The 26163-nt window shown below is 39.1% G+C and overlaps 2 protein-coding genes across 14 annotated transcripts in view; both read right to left on the bottom strand.

Annotated features, from left to right (window-relative positions):
- Positions 1 to 19671, bottom strand: part of nup214 (nucleoporin 214) — a 32320-nt gene extending 12649 nt beyond the window's left edge. For 2 of the 7 annotated variants that reach the window (XM_085279760.1, XM_085279761.1), the window contains exons 1-27: positions 19475 to 19671; positions 18588 to 18783; positions 18290 to 18444; positions 17962 to 18160; positions 17798 to 17868; positions 17641 to 17704; positions 17332 to 17435; positions 14896 to 15002; positions 14658 to 14724; positions 14050 to 14173; positions 10720 to 10878; positions 7323 to 7839; positions 7105 to 7232; positions 6900 to 6988; positions 6363 to 6449; positions 4536 to 4685; positions 4132 to 4290; positions 3895 to 3998; positions 3607 to 3780; positions 3243 to 3325; positions 3052 to 3138; positions 2408 to 2716; positions 2073 to 2237; positions 1615 to 1726; positions 981 to 1044; positions 169 to 238; positions 7 to 91 (exon numbers count right to left, since the gene is read on the bottom strand). In XM_085279760.1, the coding sequence (XP_085135886.1) occupies positions 7 to 91; positions 169 to 238; positions 981 to 1044; positions 1615 to 1726; positions 2073 to 2237; positions 2408 to 2716; positions 3052 to 3138; positions 3243 to 3325; positions 3607 to 3780; positions 3895 to 3998; positions 4132 to 4290; positions 4536 to 4685; positions 6363 to 6449; positions 6900 to 6988; positions 7105 to 7232; positions 7323 to 7839; positions 10720 to 10878; positions 14050 to 14173; positions 14658 to 14724; positions 14896 to 15002; positions 17332 to 17435; positions 17641 to 17704; positions 17798 to 17868; positions 17962 to 18160; positions 18290 to 18444; positions 18588 to 18783; positions 19475 to 19516 (3671 nt within the window). In that variant the 5' untranslated portion in view covers positions 19517 to 19671. The remainder of the gene's footprint in view (positions 1 to 6; positions 92 to 168; positions 239 to 980; positions 1045 to 1614; positions 1727 to 2072; positions 2238 to 2407; positions 2717 to 3051; positions 3139 to 3242; positions 3326 to 3606; positions 3781 to 3894; positions 3999 to 4131; positions 4291 to 4535; positions 4686 to 6362; positions 6450 to 6899; positions 6989 to 7104; positions 7233 to 7322; positions 7840 to 10719; positions 10879 to 14049; positions 14174 to 14657; positions 14725 to 14895; positions 15003 to 17331; positions 17436 to 17640; positions 17705 to 17797; positions 17869 to 17961; positions 18161 to 18289; positions 18445 to 18587; positions 18784 to 19474) is intronic. The other 5 variants (XM_085279763.1, XM_085279764.1, XM_085279762.1 and 2 more) reach the window with 4 other exon arrangements.
- Positions 19672 to 22484: 2813 nt separating this feature from the next.
- nacc2 (NACC family member 2) overlaps positions 22485 to 26163 on the bottom strand; it is a 36445-nt gene continuing 32766 nt past the window's right edge. For all 7 annotated transcript variants that reach the window (XM_085279755.1, XM_085279752.1, XM_085279758.1 and 4 more), the window contains exon 7: positions 22485 to 26132. In XM_085279755.1, the coding sequence (XP_085135881.1) occupies positions 25609 to 26132 (524 nt within the window). In that variant the 3' untranslated portion in view covers positions 22485 to 25608. The remainder of the gene's footprint in view (positions 26133 to 26163) is intronic.

Raw genomic sequence — 26163 nt, 5'->3', positions numbered from 1 at the left:
ACTCACACTGAATTGAAAGAAAAACCCTTGCTGCTGGTTTGCTCAGCTGAGCTAGGAGTAGCAACAGAAGCATCAGTTTTGGACGGCTGACCTGAAAGAAAAAGTTTATAGTCAATGTCAGGATTTTACAGTGTGTGTGTGTGTGTGTGTGTGTGTAACAGTGCTTACCAAAAACAAAACTGCTCTGTGGGATGGTTGTAGTCTCTGCAGGCATTTTTTGGACACCCTGGACAGGATTCTGCCGAGACAGTTTTAAATACATGTATGAAATTAATATTACAGCCTAACTGTTAACCTTACAGAAAAACAACACTACTATGATGCATTCACGATTTAAAAAATATAACACACAGGATTGTTTCAGGTGAAAGCTCAAGTCCACTAAGACATAAACTTAAGGCAGATATAGAGAAAAAAACAAAACAAATGTCTATAGGTAATCGTGCAGCACATGAACTTGGAGCTACACAAGAACAGGATTTCTGCGAGGAGTACCCCTGTCACCCAACTGTAATTTGTAACATCAACATGGGTGGGAGGTGGGACATTTCTCACCCATCTTGATAATGGTCTTCACAGGAAAAACTGTCAGCAAACTGTGAATTCTCACATGCTGAATGTTCTTGAAAGTTGTGAGAAGACGTACATAAAGCTATGAATATACCTTTATAATAACTTTTACTATTTAGCACGTGGACACATAAAAATATACTGAAGACATTTGTTTGTGGTGGCACTCCTTGGAAAAGTACAAAACCACATGAAAGGTAAAGTTTTTTTACATGATTTTTTTTTTTCAATTTAAAGTTTTTATTTATTCCTTAAAATATAGATAAAAATGGTTTCAAATATTTCACATGCAAGTCAACTGAGATTTGTGTTGTGAAGATTATTTAATTTGAATTAATATGTCACCCAAGTAACAGTAACAAGAAAGTCAAAGACAAAATGACAGGTTGGTGAGTGATGGATTTACTCACCCGTTTGGCCTGACTGGAAGAAACTGTTGCAAAGACCTGAGATCCTGGATCTGGTACCGAGGAGCTGGGGACATCAACACAACCATAAGAGGGCACAGTTTTCACATGGCACAAAAATATTTTTAAATTTACATTATTTAGTGGTATGTTTATGGCAAGGGTCCCTCGCAGCAGCCTTTACCATATCTCTTGCCTGGTCACCCAGTTAAGCTATAGTATCACCCCCATATTACTGACTATGTTAGTGATTATTAAAATAAGAATACATCAAAAATGTTTCAACTACATGTTGATCAAGTACATCCAAGTGTCCCACACCTATGTCTAAATATCTGCTAATCTTTAAGGAATTGGTTATTAACTGATTTTCTAACTGATTCTTTTTAATAGCTACAAATAATAAGTCTTAGGTAATGCCAGTAATCTCGTTTACAGTTATACAGAGGAATAGTTTGTAACACTGACCAAAAATAAAAACAAATAGACTTCTACTTGGGGTTTACTATCTTATTTGGAAGCTATAGTCTTGCCGTATTTGTAGTTTACCCTTGACACATTTTATCTGCTTTCCCTCAATTGCCTTTAAAGGAGTGGGGGTGAGAAGGTGAGAAGTGACCTTCGTTTTAGGTTTTACCTGATGTTGGAAGGAACCACCACAGGAGTCCCCTTGTCTTTGAACTCCTGAACATTGACCACCTGAGGAACAGTCTTCAAGGTGGACTCTGTCAGTGAAGTATTGATCACAGCTGGAATATAAACACATGCATATTAGAGCAATTCACAGGTGGAAAAAAAGGTACCAGATGAGACAGAAGCAATCAAACTGAATGTCTCCAGGTTTATTTAAGCCTGCTCTGTTTACATGGAAACATTTTAGCAAATTACTCTCAGGCAGGATGTGGTAATGAGCTAACAGTTACATATTATCTGTTCTTTAAGTCTTTGTCTCCCCCTGGTGAATTACTGAGGGAATAACAAAACAATATTTAAAAGATCCCCAAATGCCCACTGTAGCTAAAAACAAATGTGCACATCTTCCTCATTGTTTAAAAACAAATAAATACATTTTGACTGCTGCACAATGTTACTTACCCAACTGACTGGCCATCTGTCTGCGTAAAGCAGCATTGGCTGCAGCCTGCTGGGCAGAGATGGTGATGGGTGCGGTCCTCTCGGTTGGTGGAGCTCCATGCTTGACTGTCTTTGTGGCGAGAGCCGTGCTCTCAGCCCCGCTGAGGTTGATCTTATTTGTTGGAACTGGAATATTAATGCAGTAATCAATATCTACAAAAAATATCCACATCTAAGACTAGCGACATTACTTTATGTTCAGTAAAATATGGCATTATAACTTGAAGTCATTTATGATTCATGAATGCGTCCTCGTAATTTTTTATGAACAGCAACAGTTGGTATAATTTACTTACTGGGGCTGGCAATAGGGCTGAGTCCAAAGCCCATACCCTGTCCTGACTGAATTTTAGATAAAGGGGTGGACTGGATGGCTCCGAAGCCCGGCTGGATAGAGGGGGTCCTCACAACGGTTGGGTGGCGGGGGGTGGACAATGCTGGAGGTATGGAGGACATGGGAGGGGGCCGTGTCTGCAGCTCCTCTTCTTCCTGCTCCAAGTGAGGCGGGTGAGGCTCCAGGGACTGGGACAGGGAAGATGTTGAACTCGCGTCATCCAAGTCCTCGTAGTATTTAGGTGAAAGGAAGGCTGAGCGAGATAGGTTGGCTGAAACAGAAAAATGAATAAATACATTTCAATTCCAATATGTGAGGTGCTGCTGCATTCCACAGTATGAGCATCAGCATAGGGATTTCAATATTAATATCACTGAAATGAAGCGGGTGTTGAATTTGGCATTTGCAGTTGTGAGGAAAAAGCTACTGTCGACATGAAATTAGCACTTACATTTACTATGATTTATTATGAAACACACTAAGAGGGCTTGATTAACATCCCTTTACTTTAAAATCAGGCTTTTTGTATACTTTTTCAAAAGGCGAAATCCACAATCATTTGAACATTTAGGATAAAACTTTCATGTAACCATAAATTTCTAGTACCTGGTGCAGTTGAGCGGACAGGAGGCATCTGTCCCTTTGAGAGAAAGTTGCGCAGCTGGGACTGTTTAACTGGTGATATCTTGACAGCTGCAGAGACATCATACATACTGAAATATACTGAAAAATATACTGAAATGATTAAATATATCCTGTGCTGTTTTTATGCAGACGGTAGGGGAAAAAATCAATACCTGGAGATTTGGTCTTAGAAGGGGTAGGGTCCAGCCTGGTTTTCAGGAGAGCATCTCTTAAAGTCTCAAGGTCATTTTCCAAACTAATAACAACACAAAAACATGGTGTTTTTATCCAATAGGAGCAAATGGAAGCATGTGAACATCCATACATTATAAGGAATGCTGCTTGGAACCATTCTTTACCATACATGATGTTTAAGCTGACTAAAACCCTTTTTAATAACTTAAAAACTGACTTATAAACCATAGATAATGGTTAACTTAAAACTTAAGTCTTTCCTTAAACTACCGCACATAACTAACTCCTAATATCCTCTTAAATCCCTGTTTTTTCCCCCCACATTCTGCAGCCAGGCCTTACCTAGCTGTCGTTGCTGTCACAGGACTTCTAGCAGGAGTGGTTGTTTTGCTGTAGAGGCGTAGTGAATTGAGCTCCTTAACCAGCTGGTCCAGTCTGTTCTTCTGCTGGTTGATGATGTACAGATTGTTGGACAGTGTAGTGAACAGACCCTCACGTCCAGGCACAACCATGTGTCTGTAAAGAGATTTATTTAATAACAAATTATACTCCATCCAATTTTTTATTCTCTCTTTCTATCCAACACACAAACTGCTGGTGGGATTATCTGCCATTTTCTTTAAAACTCACTTCTGCTTTTTCTTCTTCTCCAAGTGTTTCTCCCATTCCACATCCAAGACATCATTAACATCCTCCACAGTGAACATAACATACTGGTATAGCCTTCGAATTTCCTGAATTAAAAAAAAAAAAAAAAAAGATCAAATATACATGATGAAGGAGATTATTTTTATAAGAATATGTAAAACCTTAAAACTGTCAATTCATGCAAACAATTTGGGGGTAATCTGTCATTTTATTTCTCACCTTGAGCTGTTCCTCACTGCGTGGGTCCAGAGGCTTTTTGTAAAGTAGCTGTCTGTAATTTCTGTCTTTGCTCAGTTCACTCTGGGTCTTGGCTTCTTCTGCCCCAGCAAAGCCTTCCAGTAGCGAAGTTTTCAGTGTGCCAATGTCACCATGGAGTGACTAAAGATTACAGACACACACACAAAAAGGCTTGAAAGGAGGTTTTAAATGATTTATCAACCTAGAGTGACACCATCTTCCAAACACTGCTTCAGACAGGACTCTAAAGTCACAGTGGTTGAAGTCTTATGGTTGCAGAATTTAAGGTTGTTCGAAATGATTTTTACTGGCTTTCTCAACATCAAATGTTAAAAGGAAGAAGAGCAGTCTGTGAACAGGACTCAGCGTTTCAATCATTGTCTTACCTCTGTAGTTTCCTTGATTTCCAGGGTGAAAATATGGAGGTCTTCGGACTCTTTCCTCAACTCCTTCATTTCCTCATCAGCACCAACCTTAAAGTCAGCTTTTGCACTTCGTGCCTTAAGGTCATCCAATTCCTTCTGGAAGTGTCCGATCTGATGGCAAGTCAGAGACATGTTTAGTAATGTTCTGCCAGACACCACATGTGGTGTCCTGAATAAAGTCCACTACCTTTTCGTAAATCCTACAACTTTGTATGTCAAGTCTTTGGAACTAGTTACTAACTAGACACCTGCACCATTAAAGCTGGTGATATAACTTTTCAACTAATGTACCTATGCCTATTGCTCTATTTATCGAAACACATTATTGCACATAATTAATCTGATGTATCCCTATAAAATAATGACATTAATATGTACTTGTTTGTTATCTTTTGTCCCTCCATATAACATTAATGTGAATAATAAGAAGGTACTTTATTGATCCCAAATGTTGGGAAATTACTGTGTTATAGCACCCGAAACACAAGAAACAACTTAGCTCAATTAAACAAATGATGTATTCATTTCTTCTTTTTCTTCAAGCTGCTTTACAGGTTCATACAGCAGATGATCTGCCTCCATTTAACCCTGTCCCTAGCATGTGACTCTGTCCCACCAACGCTCTGGATGCCCTGGATCTAGGGCTGTGCGATATGACCGAAATCTCATATCCCGGTATAAGAATTCTATCGTCCGATAACGATATAAATCACAGAAATTTAACATTTTCTGTAAATTCTGTGAATCTCGGGCGGCTCGTCTTGCAGGAAGTGTTTCCAGCTGCGCGTCATGTAGCTGGAGTCGAGTGTTTTAACCGATGCATGAAACTATACATTTTTAGACACAAGTTGTAACAGCCGCCGTTTTCTTTGTGAGTATTTATTACACGGCGTGCTGCGGGGAAAAGCCTGTTCTAACATTCGAGTCTAAGGTTTATTTTTTAGCACCTGGTGGCTCTTTTTTAATTCTCATCCGTAAATAATCTGCTCTTTCACGTGATTCAGTTTATTTTGAAAAGTCTCAACAGGATCTTGAGCTTTATTGTGAAAGGTTTATGTGGAACAAACAAGCGGACACGCGATGCTGTTACCGTCGTTGTTGTAGTGTGGTTATATTAAATAAGAGAAAGAGAGAACTTTAAGAAATTAATATAGCCACTACAGTGACCATCAAAACGATGAAAAAATATTGCCGTAAACAGTTTATTTTGCGACAGCACGAAACAAACTATAGCGTAAAATGAAACGATAGACGTTTCTATATCGTCATCCAATATATATCATTATATCGAACAGCCCTAACTGGATCTATAACGCTCCTCTGAGGACTTTTCCTCCTGCCTGGCAGCTCTGTCTTCAACATCATTTGAGATGCTTTGGACATGTGCAGAGGTGAGATAGTGGATATACTGGACAGTTTTGTCAGTAACACATTCAACCTGAATTGTCCCCCCTAACACTCATTTCTAATCCCCTTCCTCCTGGTTACTCACAGTGAAAATCATAGCACCTTCAACTCTGCTCAGTCGCATTTATTTATTATGTATTTGGTATAATTATATTGTAGTATTATATGTTCTCTATATAATTTATTTGTTAGTTTATATAATTAAAAAGCATTCTGATTGAGGTCCACACTTGATATGGTGCATTTCATCTTATCACTTTCTTTTCCCTACAAGCTCAAGAACCCATATATTAGAGATTTAAAGCATTCACACGACAAAACCAGCATTTCTTCCCCGACAAACCACTGCTACATGGCACGACAGTACATGATATGTCTCACCTCCTCCAATATGCCAGCCATGATGGGATCAGAGTCTTTCCTTTGCTGTAGCTGTTTCTCCAGGGCCTTCACACTGACACCGGCCTGCTTTTTCATGAAAAGTATATCAAAAGTTACTTTTCACTGTCAGCAACAAACACAAAAAACAGTCTGAACTAAAAAAAATATATCAAAATGCCTGTCATCTGATATTACTTTTAATCTGTCTGTTTCACTTTGTTTTAGTTGAAGTCTGTTGCCAGTAGCAACCAGTGACTGCACAGTTAAACAGAAGTTTGTTTTGTGTTACTTTATTTAGGATTTGTGAATATATTTTTTGCTGCAATTAGTTAATTGCTTACGTATCCAGGGCTCTATATGACAACACCTCCTTTGGGAGTGACCAAATTTAACACCAATCATCATGATTTTATGTCATTGGTGAATTGTGATTAAAAGGTTGTTTTTTTTAATCTATCGAAAAAGTCTACCACATCAATGAAAGAAACCTATTTGATATAAGAACAGTAAACTTTCTTCGCAGCAAAGAGATCAGACCTGTGGAGCCTGGGTACGGGTCTGGACAGCAGGAGAAGGTTTCTGGACAACTGCTGGAGAGACACTGGTTTGAACTGGATGCACTGGAGCTGATACACATTTGGAACAACAGACAACATGCATTTGCAATTAAGATTCCAAGAGGACCTTTGTAAGAAAAACTACAACATAAATTTAATTACATTAAATACAACACCTTTCTTACCTAAAATAGCTGGTGGTTTGCTGGCCAAAGAAGGAGGGGCAGTTAAACTACTGGAAGTCGTGGCAACCGTTTTGGACAGTGGGGAGTTAAAGGAGAAAGGAGGTTGTGTAGTCTCCACTGTTGAAAATCTTTGGAAAAAGCAGACCAATTTTTAAACATTTAGACAAAAATCGACATCTTAGGACTAATACTGTGAAAAACACGTGATAGTTCAGTACCTGTCATTTAGATTCAGTTTCACTGCAGACTGGGACGCAGGGGTGGCAAGACTCTGAGGAGTTAGAGCTGGTGCTGCTGATGGTTTAGCAAGACTCTGAGGAGTTAGAGCTGGTGCTGCTGATGGTTTAGCAAGACTCTGAGGAGTTAGAGCTGGTGCTGCTGATGGTTTGACAGAAAGGTTGTTGAAAGAAAAAGCTGAAGGTGCAGAGGGAGTGTCAGAGGGAGGTTTCGAAGCAAAAGAGAAGCCGGATGACCCTGAGCCAAAAGGTGCAGAACCCCCCAGGGAGAAAGCTGAAGGGCCTGAAGTGGAGCAGGTAGTTGGGATGGAGAAAGTGAAGCCTGATGCTGCTGATGACACAGGAGCTTTTGGAACAATGCTGAACGGTGCAGCGGCAGAAGAAGTAGCAGGGGATGGAGAACTGGAAGCAGCTGCTGGAGTAAGACCAAGGCTTGGAAATGCTGCTGGGGCAGATGGGATTGAGGCAGCAATTTTGGGTGGTTGGGTTGCTAAAGAGCCTGTGAAAGAACATAAACAAACAAACAAAGATTACTTTTGATCTCATCACATTTAAAGCAGTGTGAGTTTTGTCTACAAGCACAAGCTACTAGTTTAAAAAAAAAAAAAAAAAAAGTAGAAAGGTGAAAAAACATTTTTAAAATCACATTTCTGACAGTTTTTAAAGGTATCTGCAGAAATGACCCCTTTATGAGTGAACCTGACTGAACCAAAAAAGAAAAAGCTGTTCATAGAATAGAAGGCACTTGAGAATGTAGTAAAAGCTCACTGCATGGTAAAAACAGTTGGTCACATTTAACAAATGTCAGTGAACAACATGTGAAAAACAACCAAAAAAATTAGAGAAATAAACTCTTTACTAAATATTACTAGAACCAATAATGCACTACACGGCTGCTATATTAGGTACAGCCTGCTAATCCAGGGTAGGACCTTTTTTGCCATTAAAATTACTTTGATTTTTTTTTTTTAGAAAAGGATGCCAGAAAAATTCCTCAGATTTTGGCCCATATTATTAAAATGACCAAAAAATAATAATAATAATCACACAGTTGCAGCAGATTTGTCAAATCATGATGCAAACCCTCCACATCCAGATGGTGCAATACTGGACTGAGTCACTCCTGGTGACTGTAGATTCCATTTGAGTACATGAACTCAAGAGATCGGATGAAATAAGGTGGAGATTATCTGAGTTTTGTCACATGGAACTTTGTTTGCTGGAAGCAGCCAGCAGATGATGGCTGTACTGTGGTAATAAAGAGATAAACTGGGTTGAGAATAGGGCTGTCCCAAACGATTATTTTGATAGTCGACGAGTCACCCATTATTTTTGCGATTAGTCGACTAATCAGATCATCATCCATTGAACGTAAAACGTACAGCTTATTGCACCAGCAGCATCTGCTCTTATATAACTATCATTAGCTTACAGCTTTAAGTGTTCAAGGTATGTGCTAACTAAAAATAAAGACAAGATGATAGTTTATTAAATGTAAATGAAATTTGCAGATTGTTTCGGTGGAGTTTAATAAACTCAGCCGTCTGCTCCTTGCTATCTAAAATATAACAGGACACCGGAGTAAATTCTCGAGCATCTCACACTTCTGATAATCAGTTGTCTGCTGGACGTTTATTCAGCTGTGTAAAAACTATAACATTGATCTCAGCCAAACCGATTTACTCAGGAACAAATACTGAAAAAAGCCAAACACTAACATTTTTAAGTTATCTAAGTGACTTATATATCATGTTTAACCTGAGTAGCGAAAGACGGTGGTGGGTTTGAAAACAATCTGCCGGGAGTCCGGTGTTCTCACGGGCTCTAGTGAGCCTTGCCCCCGGCTAGCTATCGAGCTAGTGGGTAACAGACGTCTCTGAAAATGTCGGAGCGCTTTTGAAAATATGTGGTGTCTTGATAAACTGAGCAGATATTTCAAGTTTACACAGCTACATTAACATAAAATATGTTAAACGTTTATTTTGTGACCAGAAAGAATAATAAGAGTAACATTAAAACTAAGTAGCTGCCGCCATTGTTGGAAACTGAGCTGGGCTGCGCTATGAATTCTGGGACACAGTTTCTTCTCCTCCGGGGTTTAACGGCAGCTGGCATCCTTGTACATGCAGTGCTGCCATCTTCTGTTTCAGTCCGTTATTACACTCTTAAATCCTACTACTTATTCCTGCGTCTTTTGGGATCTTACAAAGCTTCAAACGACGCGTCGACTATTAAATTAGTCGTCGACGATTTTGATAGTCGACGTAATCGTGACTAGTCGACTAATCGTGGCAGCCCTAGTTGAGAACTACTCAAATTCCAACACTCCCATCTTTGGAGCAAAACTTAAGACTAAGACAACATTTTTTCCAATCTTTTATTGTCCTATTTTGGCGAGTCTGTGTGAATTGTAGGCTCAGTATCTCAGCTGACAGGGCTTTGAAAGCGCCATGACCTTCTACTGCTGTAGTCTATCTGCGTCAAGGTTCAACATGTGCATTCAGAGATGCTCTTCTGCATATTTTTGGTTATAATAAGCAGTTATTGCTGCTTTCCTATCAGCTCGCAGTAGTTTAGCCATTCTCCTCCAACCTCTGGTATCAACAAGGCATTTTCACCCAGACAACTGGTGCTCATTTTGCCTTTTTTTGCATCATCTGGGAGACGGTTGTGTGTCAAAATCCCAGTAGAGCAGCAGTTTCTGAAAAACTCAGACCAGCCCGACACGCATCAACAACCATGCCCTGTTCAAAGTCACTGAAATCACTTTTTCTGCCTCATTCTGATGCTCAATATGTCTACATGCCTAAATGCACAGAGTTGCTGCCATGACTTGTGTTCGGTTGCTTTTTAAGTGGTTGTATGAACACAGTTTACAGCTATCAAACATTTAAAGACATAAAGAAGACATCAAAATTAACAAGAGGGATATATTCAGAAAATCTGCTTCCTTAAAGATTAAGTCAGTCATTTTGTTTAGTTTATTTAACATAAAAAAAAGAATGCAGTACTCACAAATGTACTTTGATTAGTGTGTAATTATGTCTTCCAACAAACGGGTGCATTCTCATAAACTTCGAATTAATCCATCAAAATACATAGGAGTGGTTTGTGGAAGTCTCTGTGTTCCCTGACATTTTGAATACAGTGGCTGAGCTGTACATAGAGACAAATCTATGTGCATTTCAGCCACATACACAGCACGTTATAAGTTACTTTAATTTAAAAAAAAAAAAAAAACAGCACAAATAGTCACTTCAAATCCCCAAAGGAGGAGCTGTAACAATTCAAACACTATGCAATCAATACATTATCAATACATTAGGACATTGAAGAAATATTTTAGGCAAACATGGTTCCAATTCACAGGTTTTCTTACCAGGTTTGGGAAGTCTTTCCCCTTCCAAGGCCAGATTAGAAGGAGCCACGACTAGCTGCTTAACCCCTGGATTGAGGTTGAGTAGAGCAAATGGACAAAGTAATCCCTCAGTGGAAAGCATTAGCATTGTGGGCGCTGGGGGCAAGGTCTTCTCATCAGCTTTATGGGAGTGGAAAGATTGGATATAAACAAAGTCAGACACTGAGCAGTTCTCCACACAATATATTTAAAAGTTTTAAGAACATTTGAGTACTAAGACAGTAGGTTCACGCTATAGTTGTCTGACTGAAGTTGGAGCTTTACGCCCTCTAGTGGTTAAAAAAAAGTATCCAGTCTTCATTTCAAAAAGATACTCCAGTCAGTTACAGAGACAACTGTCCTAATATTTGTAATTCGGTAAAAGAGTAAGATGCCTTTCTCTTCTCGCCAAACCCTGAAACATTTTCTGCTCCTCACACCCACTTTCTTGCCCTTTCCAAAGCCTCGCAGTATGCTGTGGGCTGCAGAGAAAATGGCAAATCATGTTTAAACCACCATTCAAATAACGAAACTGACTATTCACGACACAAATTAAAGATGCATTAGTCAGAGTTGATAACTAGTCATTTCAGAAATGCCAACAAAGTACACTGAACACACAGTCCTCTTTGTTTTCTCTATGACCACGTTTTATATCTAAAAATACTGTATTTATCAAGTATAACTGTTCATGAGTGCATGAAAAAGTGTTGCTTTTTCTGACCGCGTCATTAATATCCACCGACTTTGCACCTATTTGACCCATGAGCTACATGCATGATAATCAGTGTCAATGTACACACACAAATACACACCCACACTGACAAATAAAATGCCAAGAAATACACTTGAAGAAGCAGTGCGATTTAAAGTTTTAGACAAAAAGAAAGCATACACCCCCACCCCACCCCAAAAGACTGTATCTAATGCTTTTTTGTTATGAAACTAAAGTTTGAAAGCTTTAGAGACGCAAGCAGAGAGAGGGTGAGAGGGAGCGAACAGACGGGAGAGGCACACGGTAAACCTCATCAGCATTCTGCAACAGGATTGTCTGGGCTTTGTTGTTTGTTATGGTCCTCTAGCTTGTGTGAGCCATTTTAATGAGTGCATTTTTCCCTACAGATAACTCCCTCCTACTCTCCCTTTGCTTTTCCAACCTAATGTCTAACTTTAGATCAAGGTTTTGATCAACTACAATCATGTCATAATGTTGCTCAAATTGCAGGGGTTTTTTCCCCGTAATGGGGAGGGAGGGAATCGTAGAGCGAACAGGAAGAGATGTGACTAGACAGCAACAGCAGCTCTACGTGAATGTCTGGCAGACTGGGCCAGTTAAGATAAAACAGTGTACTGAGACGATAGCTTATCACTATTCTTTACACATGCTGCAATACAGCACTGCGGTGAATGCTGTATGCACACAGAAACCTGACGGATTTAAGATTCACTGGCTCATTAGGGGACTTCTCACCAGAAAACATTTTAAAGTTGAAACAAAGGCAAGGGAATGCGCTACAAGAGATAACACGACTAAATTAAATTAAACTAAACTTAAAAATGACCAAATTAACTTTTGTCTGGTGGCAGAGGAGACGTGCACCGTCGCCTATCTTTAGAGCGTGGTAAGAGGGCTGAATGATGTTTTTCACACCCCTGGATTGAAAAAATACAGGCCATTTATTTTACACCGCAGCTGTCTGATTCTTTAACAAGAGACTGTCACTATGTGTCTTGGTGAAGAAGAAAAAAAAGAATTAGAAACTATGCACCCACCACAGTCAACCAAATATAATGCGCCTGTCTCTGCTAAAAGAAATTCACTCGAAACTAACACGAGCCTCTGTGTTTTGCTGACTTATGGTGCGATCGAGTCATTAATTCCTCTTCCATCTATTTCCACAGTTTTCTGCTGACACACAAGTTAGAAGACAGCTCACTACTGATCACCAGATTCACAGCGTAAACACAATAAATCCATGGTGAGCACTAACACTGCACTGCTTCGCCAGTGTTCAAAATGCTGCATTACTTTTCCCACACAATCCACACGTTTTTCCAACAGTGTCGATCCAAATTCTTAGAAGCTTTGACTACCATGATAGAAAATGTCAAAATCGTGATCCATGATTATTCACTAAACTTGAATGTTATCCTTAATGATATTTATAAATCTCACTGACTGTGTTGGGTCTCATTTCTAGCACCAGCACTGTGAAAGGTGTACATCTACGTGGCAAGGTGCCAGATGAGGTCAAGGTTTTGTTTTTTCAAAGTGACTTTAAGCAGAGACGGCAACATTGTAACGATTTTTTTATTTACTCATTTTTTTTAAAACCCTGCTTTAGGGCTGCTCAATTAATCGAATTTTAATCTCAATTACGATCTGGGCTTTCAACGATCATTAAAAATGACTGAGCCGATTATTAGCACCTCCCTCGTGCTTTACTCTCGCGCTGCTCCGTGTGACAAATCGAGTGCACCGCTCTGCGTTTCGAACACACGTCACAACAATTAAGAGGACCCAAGGGAAGCTCGGAAAGCTAAGCAGAAGTTATTTGGAGAGGAGAGTGACTGCCGTTGGTTGAAAAGAGAGGTAAAAAAAAAAAAAAAAAAACTTCAGTGGTGTGGAAACATTATGGGTTCGCGGAGTCAGAAGTGGATCAAGTAGACATAGTGTGTAAACTTTGCTATGGTATCGTAGCTGCACCACAGAGCAACACTGCAAAGTTCACTGAACATAGATGTTTACATTTTCCATTTATTTTTTATATTGCAAACATTTGCACTGTTATCAGTATTTGCACACTATTTTATATTATTTTTTGACAATCTTTAAAGCCATTATTCAATACATTGTTATTGTTAAATAAATATCGTCAAATAATCGAGATCTCAATTTCAGTGAAAATAATCGTGATTATCATTTTTGCCATAATCGAGCAGCCCTACCCTGCTTTGTTTTTTGGGATTCCATTGAGTCAGGCATTACAGTTGTTATGTCTGTTAATATTTGCTCAATCAAATGACAGCAGTATTTCTGTCAACAACTGTAGCACAGACAGATCACCTTTATTGTACTGTACGCAGACTGGTCATGCTTATTTGACACAGTCAACAAGTCTGATATATTCTGAAATAACATGAATCATAACCCAAGTCCTTATGAAGGTTATGCCACAAAAAGAGAAACAAACAAACAAACAAACAAAAACAAGGCAAAACAACAACAACAGTAATAATCTTTATATATGAAATTAACTTCTGCTCAGACAAGTGAAGCAACTAAATACATAAAAAGTCATATTCACTTACTTATGTGGATTTCCTGCTGGCTGGTGTAATCTATAGCTAAGCCAAGGGGCAAAGTGTCTTCATTTGTTTCAGTCACTCGAAGCTCAGCCCTGCTCGAATCTTCTAGTTGCCAAACTTCCCACATCTAAAAGGGGTAAAAATAAGGCATGGTCATCACCATTTACAGAGAGTAAGTATTCAAACAAAATCCAAGGAAAATTAATAGATTTGGGCGGGTGGGGGTATTTACAGTTCCTAAAAGCATCAAGTCTAATTCACTAAAACGTTGAAGCACTCAGATAAAATTATTGGTTTACCTAATTGATAAAAATTCAGCAAAAGCACAAGCTTGCTCAACTGTCACCAAAAAAGTCAGGTAAGCATTGGATATTTGACCTGGTGGGAGCTTAGCTAATCTAAATTATTTAGAAGGTAAGTGTTGTGACTGACTAGAAGCTGCTGTAACACTTATGCAACCCTCCTCGATTTTTTGGAAGCATTTTACTTTAACCGAGTAAAACAAACGGATGTAAAGACAAAGTAGAAAAATGACAATACATTCAAGACCACTTTCATTTATCTCTACATTTAGACAAACCTAAAACGTTTTCACACATTTTAGCGTTTACCTTATCGTCTTGTCTGGCAATGACGCTGACCTCAATGGAAGCTGCTGATGCTGCAAACACAAGGTCCCTGGATGAAAGAAAAAAAATAAAAACAATGAGACAAAGCTTCAATTTACCATGACCTTAACATCAAACAAAGCACAAAACTTTCAGGGCATAAACAATGAGTTTTAGCTTATAAGTAATCAGGCTTTCAGGTCACTGTTGGAGCAAATCTATCAGTTGGGATCAGTCTTACCAGTCCTCTACGTGACTGAGGAAGTAGTGGTGCTGACGCTCCGTACAGCTTCCAAAAACAAATTCACCAAAGTTCAGAAACTTTGGCTCCACTTTCTCATCCTTCTTCTGTAAAATAAATAAATAAATAAATAAATCTAGAGTAGAGAAGTGGCATACTTCAGTAGCACTGTAATTTATGTCAAAAATGTAAGCTGCAGAAAAAGAACCACAATATGCATACAGTAATTTATGTGCATTAACCTGTCAGCTAGTGACATCAAACTGTGTCTCAGGGTTGGGGGGGTTTTTTGTGCTAAATCTGCTTTCTGTTAAACAAATTTAAGGGGGATGAGTGGGCCTCAAGAGTCTTGGTATACAGACTGTAAAGCTGTCTAACACACATACAAGTTTGAGTTTTATAAATAAAACTGATTGGACATTAACACTGTTAAAATGCCTTAAGCTACCCATGGGAAACAGGTGCAGCAATTTATTGGAACATCTGCAAACAGAAATGGAAATACAGCATATAACAAACTTTGTACAATTTTAACAAGCTTGAAGGTTTACAGTTTGGTATTACCACCTTTATTCTTCATCACAGCCTGAACTCTCTGATGTAGTCTTTCTTGTAATTTCTTTAACCTCCTAGGACCTGGCGTCCACAATATGGACATCACATTTTGGGTTGTCTAGACCAAAATACTACATTTTGCTCTACAAGGGCCTGATATCCACTTACGAGGACATTATACTGCCACTGTTCTATTGAATTTTTAAACAAATATGCTCATATGTGGATCTCATTTTTCTCAGAAACAAAAAGTAAAAAAAAAAAAAAAAAAAAAAAAAAAAAAAAAATCTGGTAATTCTTTGTTTTTACATTCATCAGGTGCCAATCATCCCAAATATCAAAGAGAAATTAAAAATGCATGCCATGGAAGAGTTCGGGTCTTAGGAGGTTAAGTAGTCGCTTAAAGGCCATTTAAAGCTCTTCTTTGGATGTTGGTTGCGTTTTGTTAAATTGTCTGTTAAGATGATTCCACACTGTTAATGGGCACTGAGGAGGTCAATCCATGACTGATACAGTGTTGCCTTTTTCAATTTACACAAACAAACATTCCTCTGAAAATGGTCAGATACAAGGACTGGACAGGAAAAAAAAAATTGTGGAAAAGCAGCCAATGTCCAAAGAAAAACCTTGAAATACCTTCAGAGAGCCTGCATAACGCTTTCTCTGTCATTAAAAAAAAAAAAAAAAAAAAAAAACTACAAGTGTAGCTGACTGGGAGCAAAATATGAAGAAATGACTGGTGACTCAATACTTTTGCACAGTAGTGTAAATATGAAAAGAAAGCACAAAAGCCCAATTATGGTCAAAGCACTGGTCACTGCATGCACAGCTGTGATGTCATCAGAGCACCAGAACTACATGCACTGAAACCCAAGGGAAGCCTAAGAAGTAAATAAATAAATATATCACAGATTCATAGGAATAAGCAAGTTTTTTGTTTTAAATCTTTGTTTCTACCATCTGGAAATCTATGTTCCTTCACAGATGTGTCATAGAAATGTCTCCACTGACTGACCTGCTTGCACTGACATGCCTCCAGACTGGTTGTGCCAGGCATACAGGAATACTGTATGCAAAAATGCTGTGAAGTTTCTTTTGGTACTCATGGCTGCCAATGGCAACCATTGAAAACAATCGACACTGTTATTCTTTGCTTTTTTTCTGTGGTCATTTTCTCTGCACTGAAACATTTCTGTATTAATCCCTGTTTAATTATTAAAACCTGTATAAAGCTCTGGAGGCATAAAACACTAATGATGAACAATTAGATGTTCTGATGATCAGTTTGCTGGATCATTCCTGCTCTCTTTCACTTCATGTGGGGATGATGTGAATATTTATGAATAAAGATGACTGTGATCAAACGACTTGTAGATTATCAGACTTAAAAGCAGCTCTAATGAATTCCTAACCATAATCTAAATGTATTTACTCCAAGCATAAATACACAAATATATTTGTAAACAATGTTTAAAAACTGCTGTGCATTTATATTTTAAGTATAAGTTGAATTGTTACAGTTTGAACCTGGATCATCTTTTTCACACACTTCACAGATCAATAACTAATCTGCTAGATACATGTGTTTAACTCTGTTACTTGCATTGTTATCACTGTCAAGTTACTGATAAATAAATCAATTTTAAAATTTACGTGATAAAACTTAAAAACGAAAGCAAGGAAAATTCAAGATGAAAATGTGGATAATAAATTTAACTCTCCATAACTGAGCTGCAGTGATGATTTTTTTCCCCCCCGATACCCATGAATGGTCTTAACTGAGCTTCATACTATGATCAGCAGTTCGACCGTAGAACCAGTCTGTTAAACCTGATAAACCCAGATAAAAATCAATCATAAAACGATGCCAGGCATACTTACAGGGAGTGAGATCAACACTAGCTCAGGGGGGGTCTCAAGTGAGCCATCTCCAGCAGCATATGCTACTGCAAACACATAGGTTTTCAGCCACAGCACATCCACAGCTGTGAGAGACAAATAGGAAAGAGAGACAAGACATTGGAACATCAATAAAACAGCAAGACTCAGCTCCTCCTTTTCCTATACAACTTGAAATATTTTATGGAATCACTGCAATCTATTACTAATCTATCACCACCAAGATAAAAACCTTAGTGTACGGACCATTTTCATAGTTTAATTTTATATACATAGGTATGGCTACCTTACCTTTTACAGTTTCGCCAGGGGTGAAGAACTGTGGACATGGGATAACTTTCTTTTCCTCCAGTCCCTTTAGAACAGAGGAGAAAAATCTGTTCCTGTAGCTTCCAAAGACTGTTAAGCAATTTGCTTTTAATTCAAAATTCTTCTTATTATAACTTACTGGTGTATATTGTGTGACTGTACCATCCATTTTTCCAGCTGCAACTTGCTTTCCCTTTGGACTCCAGCAAACTGTGGTAAACAAAGCAAGTAAACAACTACTGAACCACATCAGCGATATGGACTGCAGATAAATTTACCAATTATGTCAAGAGTGTCACTCACTGCAGGTAATTCCACTTGAAGAAGGCAGCCTGGCCTGCACATTGACACTGTCAGTAACATCCAAAATCATTATAGTGCCATCAGAGAGGCAGATAGCCAACACAGACACCTGCGCAGGATTCCACTTCAGGTCCTGCACTAAGACGTCAGGTGCTACAGCTGGCTGGTGCGATGCAAATGGTAGCTTCTGTAGTTTTCCCTGGAAAAGCAAGGAATGCAAATTAAAACAAATATCAGACAACATGATTACATTTACCAGACAAGGTGAAATTTGGCAACCGGTGTTCGACTGTGTTAACACATTAGGTAGACAGACTGAAATAACTACCTTGTTCATGAACGTGCGGACATCATAGAATGTGAGCAACAAGCCAGCTTCCTCAGACATGCCACACATGGACAGTGTGAGCTCATCACAACTGAGAGCCACGTGGTGCAAAATTAGTTCCACGGTCACTTCAGTCAGTGCTGGTATTCCTTTGACTAAAATAGGGAGGAAGATGTTAGTGGACAGTGAAACAGCAAAAATTATTAATGACATGAAACATGTGGTGTATCTGTCATGACAACATTGTGTTTTTAACCTGTCATCATTGCACTATTTAAAACTGCATGTGTATTCATACCTATTTCGTTGGAGTTGCCATCACCTTTATCAGCAGCCAGAATATCTCGAGTTAAGTACACCTTGAGAGTTCTGTCAAGCCCCACAAAAGTTAAGCCATATTTATTTGAGATGGCAAGGAGGCTGGATCTGTCTTTTGGCAAATCTTCGGTGGGGTCAAACACTCTGACTTTCTTCATCTGACGAAACTGAAAATCCTAAAACGAAAGGCAAACACTTTCATTTCATGGTGACCTGTTATGAACTGTTAACAACTGTGGGTCCACTTCGGTAAATGCAAACGCAGCGTCTTCGAGACAGAATAATACACACTTTAAATAAACATTGTTGACAAGACAGCTGGTGAGCCTGAAGGGTGATCTCAAAGCCAAAATGTTTGTAATGCCTCTCAATTAGAACTATGCTAACACGTTACCATATCGTGTTAGCAATCGGTGCAAGGCTTGTTGTAATGTTACAGCAATATATAAAACTTAAACAAAAAAAATGCAATGTGTGTTAGAACACGTTATTTTACAAATGCATAATTTAATAGGACGAATCCACCAAACACAGCGGCGTTTAACTTTACAAGCACAACATCACACCGGCTATGGTGCTAACCCTAAGTAGCGGGCTAAAATAAGGCATGAATAAAACTGCAGTAACTACTTTTAATTGAAACGCTTTTAAACCGCTGTGAAAGTCTTTAATGTTTTATCGTATCAAAATAGTCATTACAGTTCAGTAAATATCGTGAGGATAAGGATACCTAAACCAGAAAACATAACCCACGACAAGTGGCTTGTTTAGCTAGCCAGCTAGCTAAACTAGCCACTACATTAAGGGTGAACTGACACGGTAACTTACACATGCTAACCTGTGAAGTCAACTTTACCAGAGACATACCTTCATTTCCCTCTCAGGAGGGGAGTCCGCATCGTCACTCATTGTGAAATTTTGAGGGTTTTTCTTCCAAAAGACCTGCTGTGTTCGTTTATTTCTTGCTAGTATGTACCACAGAAAGTTTAGGTTAGCTACATCAGGACAACTAAACACACGCCGCGCGATTTCTCCGTTGAAAAAACAAAAACCAGCTAGGATGACGAGTAGATACCAGAGCAGCTTGAGAGAACACGAGCTCATACAGTCGAGTATGTTTAAGAGTTGCAATTAAAGGTTGAATTATCTAGATATAATTAAAGGTATATATTTTACCCTTTTAATAGTAAGTAAAAAAATGCATAAAAGTTGTGTTTTTGTGTGTGTGTGTATACAAAAACATAACTTTTATGCATTTTTTTTACTTACTATTAAAAAGGTCCCACTTTTTACAGTAATAGAATAACATTTTTTCCACCAACAAAGTGATTTCCATGAGCCATTAACCCAAACTTATAAGTGTTGGCTAATAGTTAATCTATAATTCTACTGTTCGAAGCTTCAGCATAAATTATCTAAATGGACTGGTGGCTATCAGGGAATGGAATAAAAGCCAGCAAAGGAGAGCTCTGATTGTCCTTTGAGGATCCTGGAGAGCTATCCTTGAAGACTAGTTCAAGAATTTACAAGAGTTCAGGCTGTGTTCGAGGATAAAAGTAGTTATACCAAATACTGACTTTCAATCTTGTTAGAGTTGAACACATTCTTTCACCTCACATACCATATAATCATGCGTGTTTCAATAAACTGCTGCATCTTCAGTCTTTCTCATTTTCATAGCAAAATAAATTTTAAAAAATTGAAAGAATGAGGGGTAGCTTAATAAGAGTCCCCCCATACATATATTTATATATCATAGATGAAATGCTTAGGTTAATATGGTTGATTTGGATCGATCCAGTGTTGCCTGCAATTCTAAACCTGTGCCTTCATGAAATAAAACTGGCTGTATACTGTATGTTACATTCATCTTTGAAGGAACTCCAGTGACTCATCCAGCAAAATTTAACACCATTTTAATGACACAAGAATTTCACAGCTCGGTGGCACAGACAGTGAGAATTATTATTGTCACTAATTTGTCTTCTTTCTGCTGGAATCTCATTACTTACATGTTTGAAGCCATGCAGATCTACAATAAATCGCAACTTCCAGAGAAAAATATATTTCAAGTGCATCCTTTTGTAGGTACTTTGGCAAATGCAAAGAGAGACAAAAGACAGTATATGGTGAAGTAAGGACTTTTATTAGAAAGCAGATTTTTCTGTATTGCATTTAAAGAAATTGGGTACTCTTGGACTATACAACTTAAAACTGGTGATGGCAAATATGATGGGAATGAAAGGTAGATTACATCAAAAGTGGCAACTTGCATTTCTGTTGTATATATTATTGATGCTTGAGTCAGAAGGCGCATAAACATCTTTTTCATTTGAAACATAAAGCGGCATCAACACTGAAATTGTCCCATCCCAGTTTGCCTGATCCAAACCCAGCTGATAGTGAAGAACATTACCATGATCGGTGTAGGGTTGTTGTCCATCAAAGGGGGTTATCAACAAAACCTGGGCTCAGGACCACGTCCAGAACATGCTTACCAGAGCATGACAGATATGGTCCGTGTCCAGCTCTGTTTGCAAAGCACCAAAGTTTGACTCAGTCCTGGTTTTAAAGACACACACTTATAACCAAGAAGGCTGGAGATAACATCACCATGTCCCTCCACTCTGGAAAGGAAGCTAGCACAGACCGAAGCAAGCTGAAGAAAGACAAAGCAAACAGCAAGAGCACATAGCAAGTCATACCATATGTCCCGTAGTGCACTTTGGGTCTCGTTCCTATTCTGATTGTCAGCGCTCTGAACACATGGCTTTAAAAGTTGCATTTACTCCTCATTTGCCTAACACCCGGTTGCTCTCAGTGTTTTTCCTTTCACCTTTCCAAGTAGTTCTAAAGTGCTGGCGTTATGTACAAGGACACGTAAATACACAAACAAACCTTCAGTGCATTTTCTTCTGAGTGTGCTGAGCTGTGAACATACTGAACTGTGTACTTAGTCTCTGTATTCCACTCTTTGTCACTACTTTGCTGTCATTAATACAAGAAATTCAGCTTTATGCAAACATTCAGCGAAAGGCCAGGTTGTATAATAAAAAAATCCAGCCCTGCTCACCACAGGACACCTCGATCTTTGTTTACTAACAGTTGACAAGAGTTATTCAGCATAAAATACATGGTGCATAAAGATCAGAGGTTTCATTGGGTTGCGGTGAGTGTGCGAATGGCATGCATTTTATGGTACAAGTGTCTCTTTGCATATAAATGTATTGTTTTTCATGATGAGCCAGTCACTGGAACAAAAAACTACAGTGTCCGTGTGGGGGTGAGCAGAGCCCGATGCAAAGTGAGGAAGAAGTTATTTGCAACAAAATACCTTCTATTCAATAACCATCCAAGAAAAACAAAAAGTTTGATATAAATGAGAAACACGTCCGATACATGACATACATGTAACTGGACTTTTCTCTTTTGGCCACGTCAATCTTCCCAAGGGTTAGCCATGACATTCTCCGTTTATAGTGCAACATCGTTCATTTACCCTGCACAAGAAAAGGATCAAACCCCAAGCGGTCTTAAAGGATTATTGTTCTGTTTTGGGTTTTTTTGATGGCTTTGTTTTGCAGCGGGGCAGAAAAAGTGAATGAGCTGGTCAAAACCAGCGCGTGATAAGGAAATCGTGCGTAAAAAAAGAAAGATCCCCCCCCAAACAACAACAACAAAAGCCCGCCACACCTTAAATGTGACTAACTGATGAACAGGTTTGACTATACTTGACTATACTACGAATGAGATTTCATTTGAATTTCTTCCAAGGGTGTTCAACCAGATTCCTTAAGAGCTGTGCTGTAAATATGTAATACTGGGCTGGTGAGCCAACATGATGGAAAACATAAAGCAAGAATGTAAGGTGAATAAATGACTATGTCATTAATATCATTTATTAGAATAAAAGATTACTAGTTTTTAATTTTAAACTCAAAAATGGCCAAAAAAAGTGTTATCTGGCTATATTTAGTAGATCCTTGGTCCTGTTTGCTTCTGAACACAAAGTAATGGCACACATCCACACCCACACATTCACAGTCTAAGGCACTGCTCCACACCCCTTTAATACTACAGTGGAACACATCCATGTTTCCCACCCGTTATTATTTACTGCTTTATTTTAATTGCAGCTGATTTCATATTCCCCATGCATTTAGTATCTCTGCGAAAGTCCTCCTATTCAAAAGGATCAAAGATTTATTTTACACAAAAACACACAGAGAGAAATATTAAATACAAAGAATATCACACTCATTGCCCAGTTTACTAACTGAGTAGAAAGGTTTCTCTCTCTCTTTTTTTTTCTGAAGCTATAACAGCTACTTTCTATATTTTCCAAAATAAAGGCTACACATATTCATTTCTCAAGTCTGTTACTCTGACTGGCATAACCAGAAGTGATCAGACATTTAAGTGGCTCAAATAGACAACTGAATATTGTTTGTTTTTTACTGCGAGAAAAACCTGTAAGAATAATAAACATATGATATGAAGGTACAATTTGCAAAATCTCTGTGTTAAAAAAACATCAAACAGAGGGAAAAAAAGCCTGCACTGCATGTGAACCTTGCTCAGTTTTGCACATAACGATGTTCACTACACTGGAAGACCTGTTCGCAGTTTGAAAAATAAATAAATAAAAAAAATAAAAAAAATCACTATATCAATAAAGCTTTAGGTTTAAACACCACCCAGCCTCACAGTCGGTATTAATTTTATATTATGGCATATTTTGAAGAATTTACTATACTCAAATCAAAGCTTGGACCCTCACCACAGCAGTGCTACAGATTACATTCATCCATCATCCCAGCCATCGTGTCACAGTCTTGTTTTATCTACGGCAGATCGCACTTATTCCCAATGAAAATAAACGCGCTATGAACCTTTTTGTTACTACCTAGTGCAATCGTAACCCTGTGTTTCTTGTGCAGGGCCATCTTAAAACTTCCCCTAACAGACGCTGAAACAAGAGCAGAAACAGAGACTACTCTGGCCCCGCTCATGAAGTGGCATAGCATATATTTTGAGAATAGTATTAGTACTAAGCCCGGCAGTTCTTAAATTAACCTATCACAACCCACTTTCCCCCAAATGTTGGTGGCTTCTCTTTTACTTAAATGAACGGTCTTTTCTGTGCTTTCGTTTGCTGATAGGGGGGAAAAAAAGATACAGGGAAGATCTATGCATTGCACAATGAAGAAAGGCTGTGTGGCAAAAAACAGATATCAAAAGAAGAAATCAGGTATGACGAATGCAGGTTTAAAGTCCCTGTTGGACATTGCTTTGCTCCCCCCACCCCCCTTCCAAAACGTAGAAACAGTCATTGTCAGAGAGACTCGTTTCAGGTGTTGTCGTTACAGCCTCTCAATTAAAAAGGTCCACGTTACCTCCCTCAGCATCTCGGCTCTTTACCTTCTTTTGAGTGCAAATGCAATAAGCCAGCATAAATTGCTCGTATAAGTTTGATTCAATAATTTACCCACCCTCCCAAAGAAAAAAAGAACAAACAATAAAACAAACAAACAAACAGCCAGGTAGGAAGCAGGACTGCGTAGTATCGGTGCATATCACACCACCACCACAACATTACCGAGGTGGAACAGTGCTTCTCTCTAACATTCGTTCTTCTACTGCCCAGTGTAGTGCACTTCTTTACTACTCCATATATCCAGTCTCCTCTGCTCATGGGCACAGCACACTCTTTAGTTTAAAACAAACAAACAAAAAACAAATAAAACAACAACAACAAGAAATTCCAACTGTTACTGTGTAAATCCTGGGTCACAGCCGGATCAGTTCTAACATGCGTCAGACTGCGGTCAGGTCCAGCGGAAAACGGAGAGAGTCCTCTTTGAGCATTAATAGCGTATCTCCAGGCAACGGCAGCTGTTATCTTATTTCAATGCAGGTTTGTGGCTTTGTTGGCGTTTTTTTTTCCGAGAATTCTTTGTATCCACTGTTTGTATGAATGCATGCAAGCTCGGATTTTTTCTTTCTCTCTCTCTCTCTTTTTTTTAGTGCATGTTCATGTTCAAGTCTCTCTCTGTATCTCCACAAGAGAATGATTTTTACCCAGAGTTAAAAAGCACTGTTTTTATAGACCATGTATTCTGAATACATTGGCGCAGATATTCAAGGCTATTATCCACGGGTTAGGAAATATGTCTTATCTGTATGCATGTGTGGTTGGGGAGGAGTGGTCTGGAGCAGACACAGGCATCACATTGACAACCTAATTCAACATGTCATGGGCAAATATGCGCGAATAAACAACTCCATGTGATAGAGTTGTTTTTAGACTGTGGACTATAAAATTTGATCATCTAAATGATGGGCCTATTTAATAGGGAGAAAACCGTTTTGTTTAATGGAGCTACCACAGTACATGGCCTTAAATTGCAAAACTGTTGTTGTTATACATTCATACACGTTCAAAATACAGTAAACTAACATAAAGGTCAACATTGCTCTTTCCAGATCTGTTTTCCCCAAGGTTACGCGGGTTAGTTTCTGATGCAGCTTTCCAAGAAAATGGAATCATTTTACAAATCAGTGTACCACACCGGCAAAGCAGCTGTTGCTTTTGTATTGCACTTGAATGATGAATCATTACAGCCATTTGTTCTGCTACCAGGCCTTTGTAATAATGCTGCGGATGCCAAAACACTGAGTACATACTGAGTGTACCAAGAAACGGGCGGAGCAGAAAGAGTCGACTTTCTCAAAGTGCTAATGCCATGCCTGTGTCTACTTCTAAGAACAGTGTTCTGCTTCCACTAGCGGCAATTATGGGAGCACGCAAGCACACGTGTGCGCATGCATGTGCGACAGATTCCTGTATAGTAAGATCAGTGAGTGCGGCTTCTTGTGCTGAGCGAAATTCCCGTTGAGGAAGCACAGAGGAGGAAGAGTGGCGGACGAGCTGTTGTAAAAGAGCAAGCAAAGAGAAGAGGCTGTCTCTCACAATGTAAGAGACAGCCTAAAAAGGACATTCACTGTCCGTTCACCCTCGCACCGTGTCCAAAATTTTCTGCTTCCTGCTCAGCCGGCGTGTCGCCACAGTTGCCTGCCTCGGCTCCTGGGATCGCCCCCAGTGATCTGTTTACACCCTCTAACCTAGCTTCATCCTCGTCTTCCTCCTGTTCCTCTTGGACTGCTCCTTCGCCTTCATCTTCAGCTTCTGCTCCAGCCGCCCCAGACCCGGGGCTGCCTTCTGTCAGGGGTGGGTGAGTCCTGAGAGGGTCCTTACGATCAGGATACAACCTTTGCTCTAAGGTCTTGAAGTCGGCCTCAAAAGTGAGGGGTAACCCTGACTGAGGGGCACCCAGCGTCAGACCCAGACCTATAGCAGCGCTCATGCCCATTCCTGCACGGTACACATCCATGCCATCGGGCAGCATGGACTTAATCTTGGGCAACCATCGCTTGCGGACCCGCCTTGCGTTTGTGCACATGTCAGCAGCAATCACATTCATTTCACTCTCCTTGAAGTTAGGGTTGAAATTTTGACAGTAGACTGTAAAAAAAAGAAAGAAAGAATACAGCAA

The sequence above is a fragment of the Mchenga conophoros genome, linkage group LG7 (assembly GCF_057382185.1).
Source record: "Mchenga conophoros isolate Kocher_MC1m ecotype Shallow Benthic linkage group LG7, M_conophoros_male_GT1.1, whole genome shotgun sequence".
Taxonomy (NCBI): domain Eukaryota; kingdom Metazoa; phylum Chordata; class Actinopteri; order Cichliformes; family Cichlidae; genus Mchenga; species Mchenga conophoros.
This window is presented reverse-complemented; position numbering and strand designations above follow the sequence as displayed.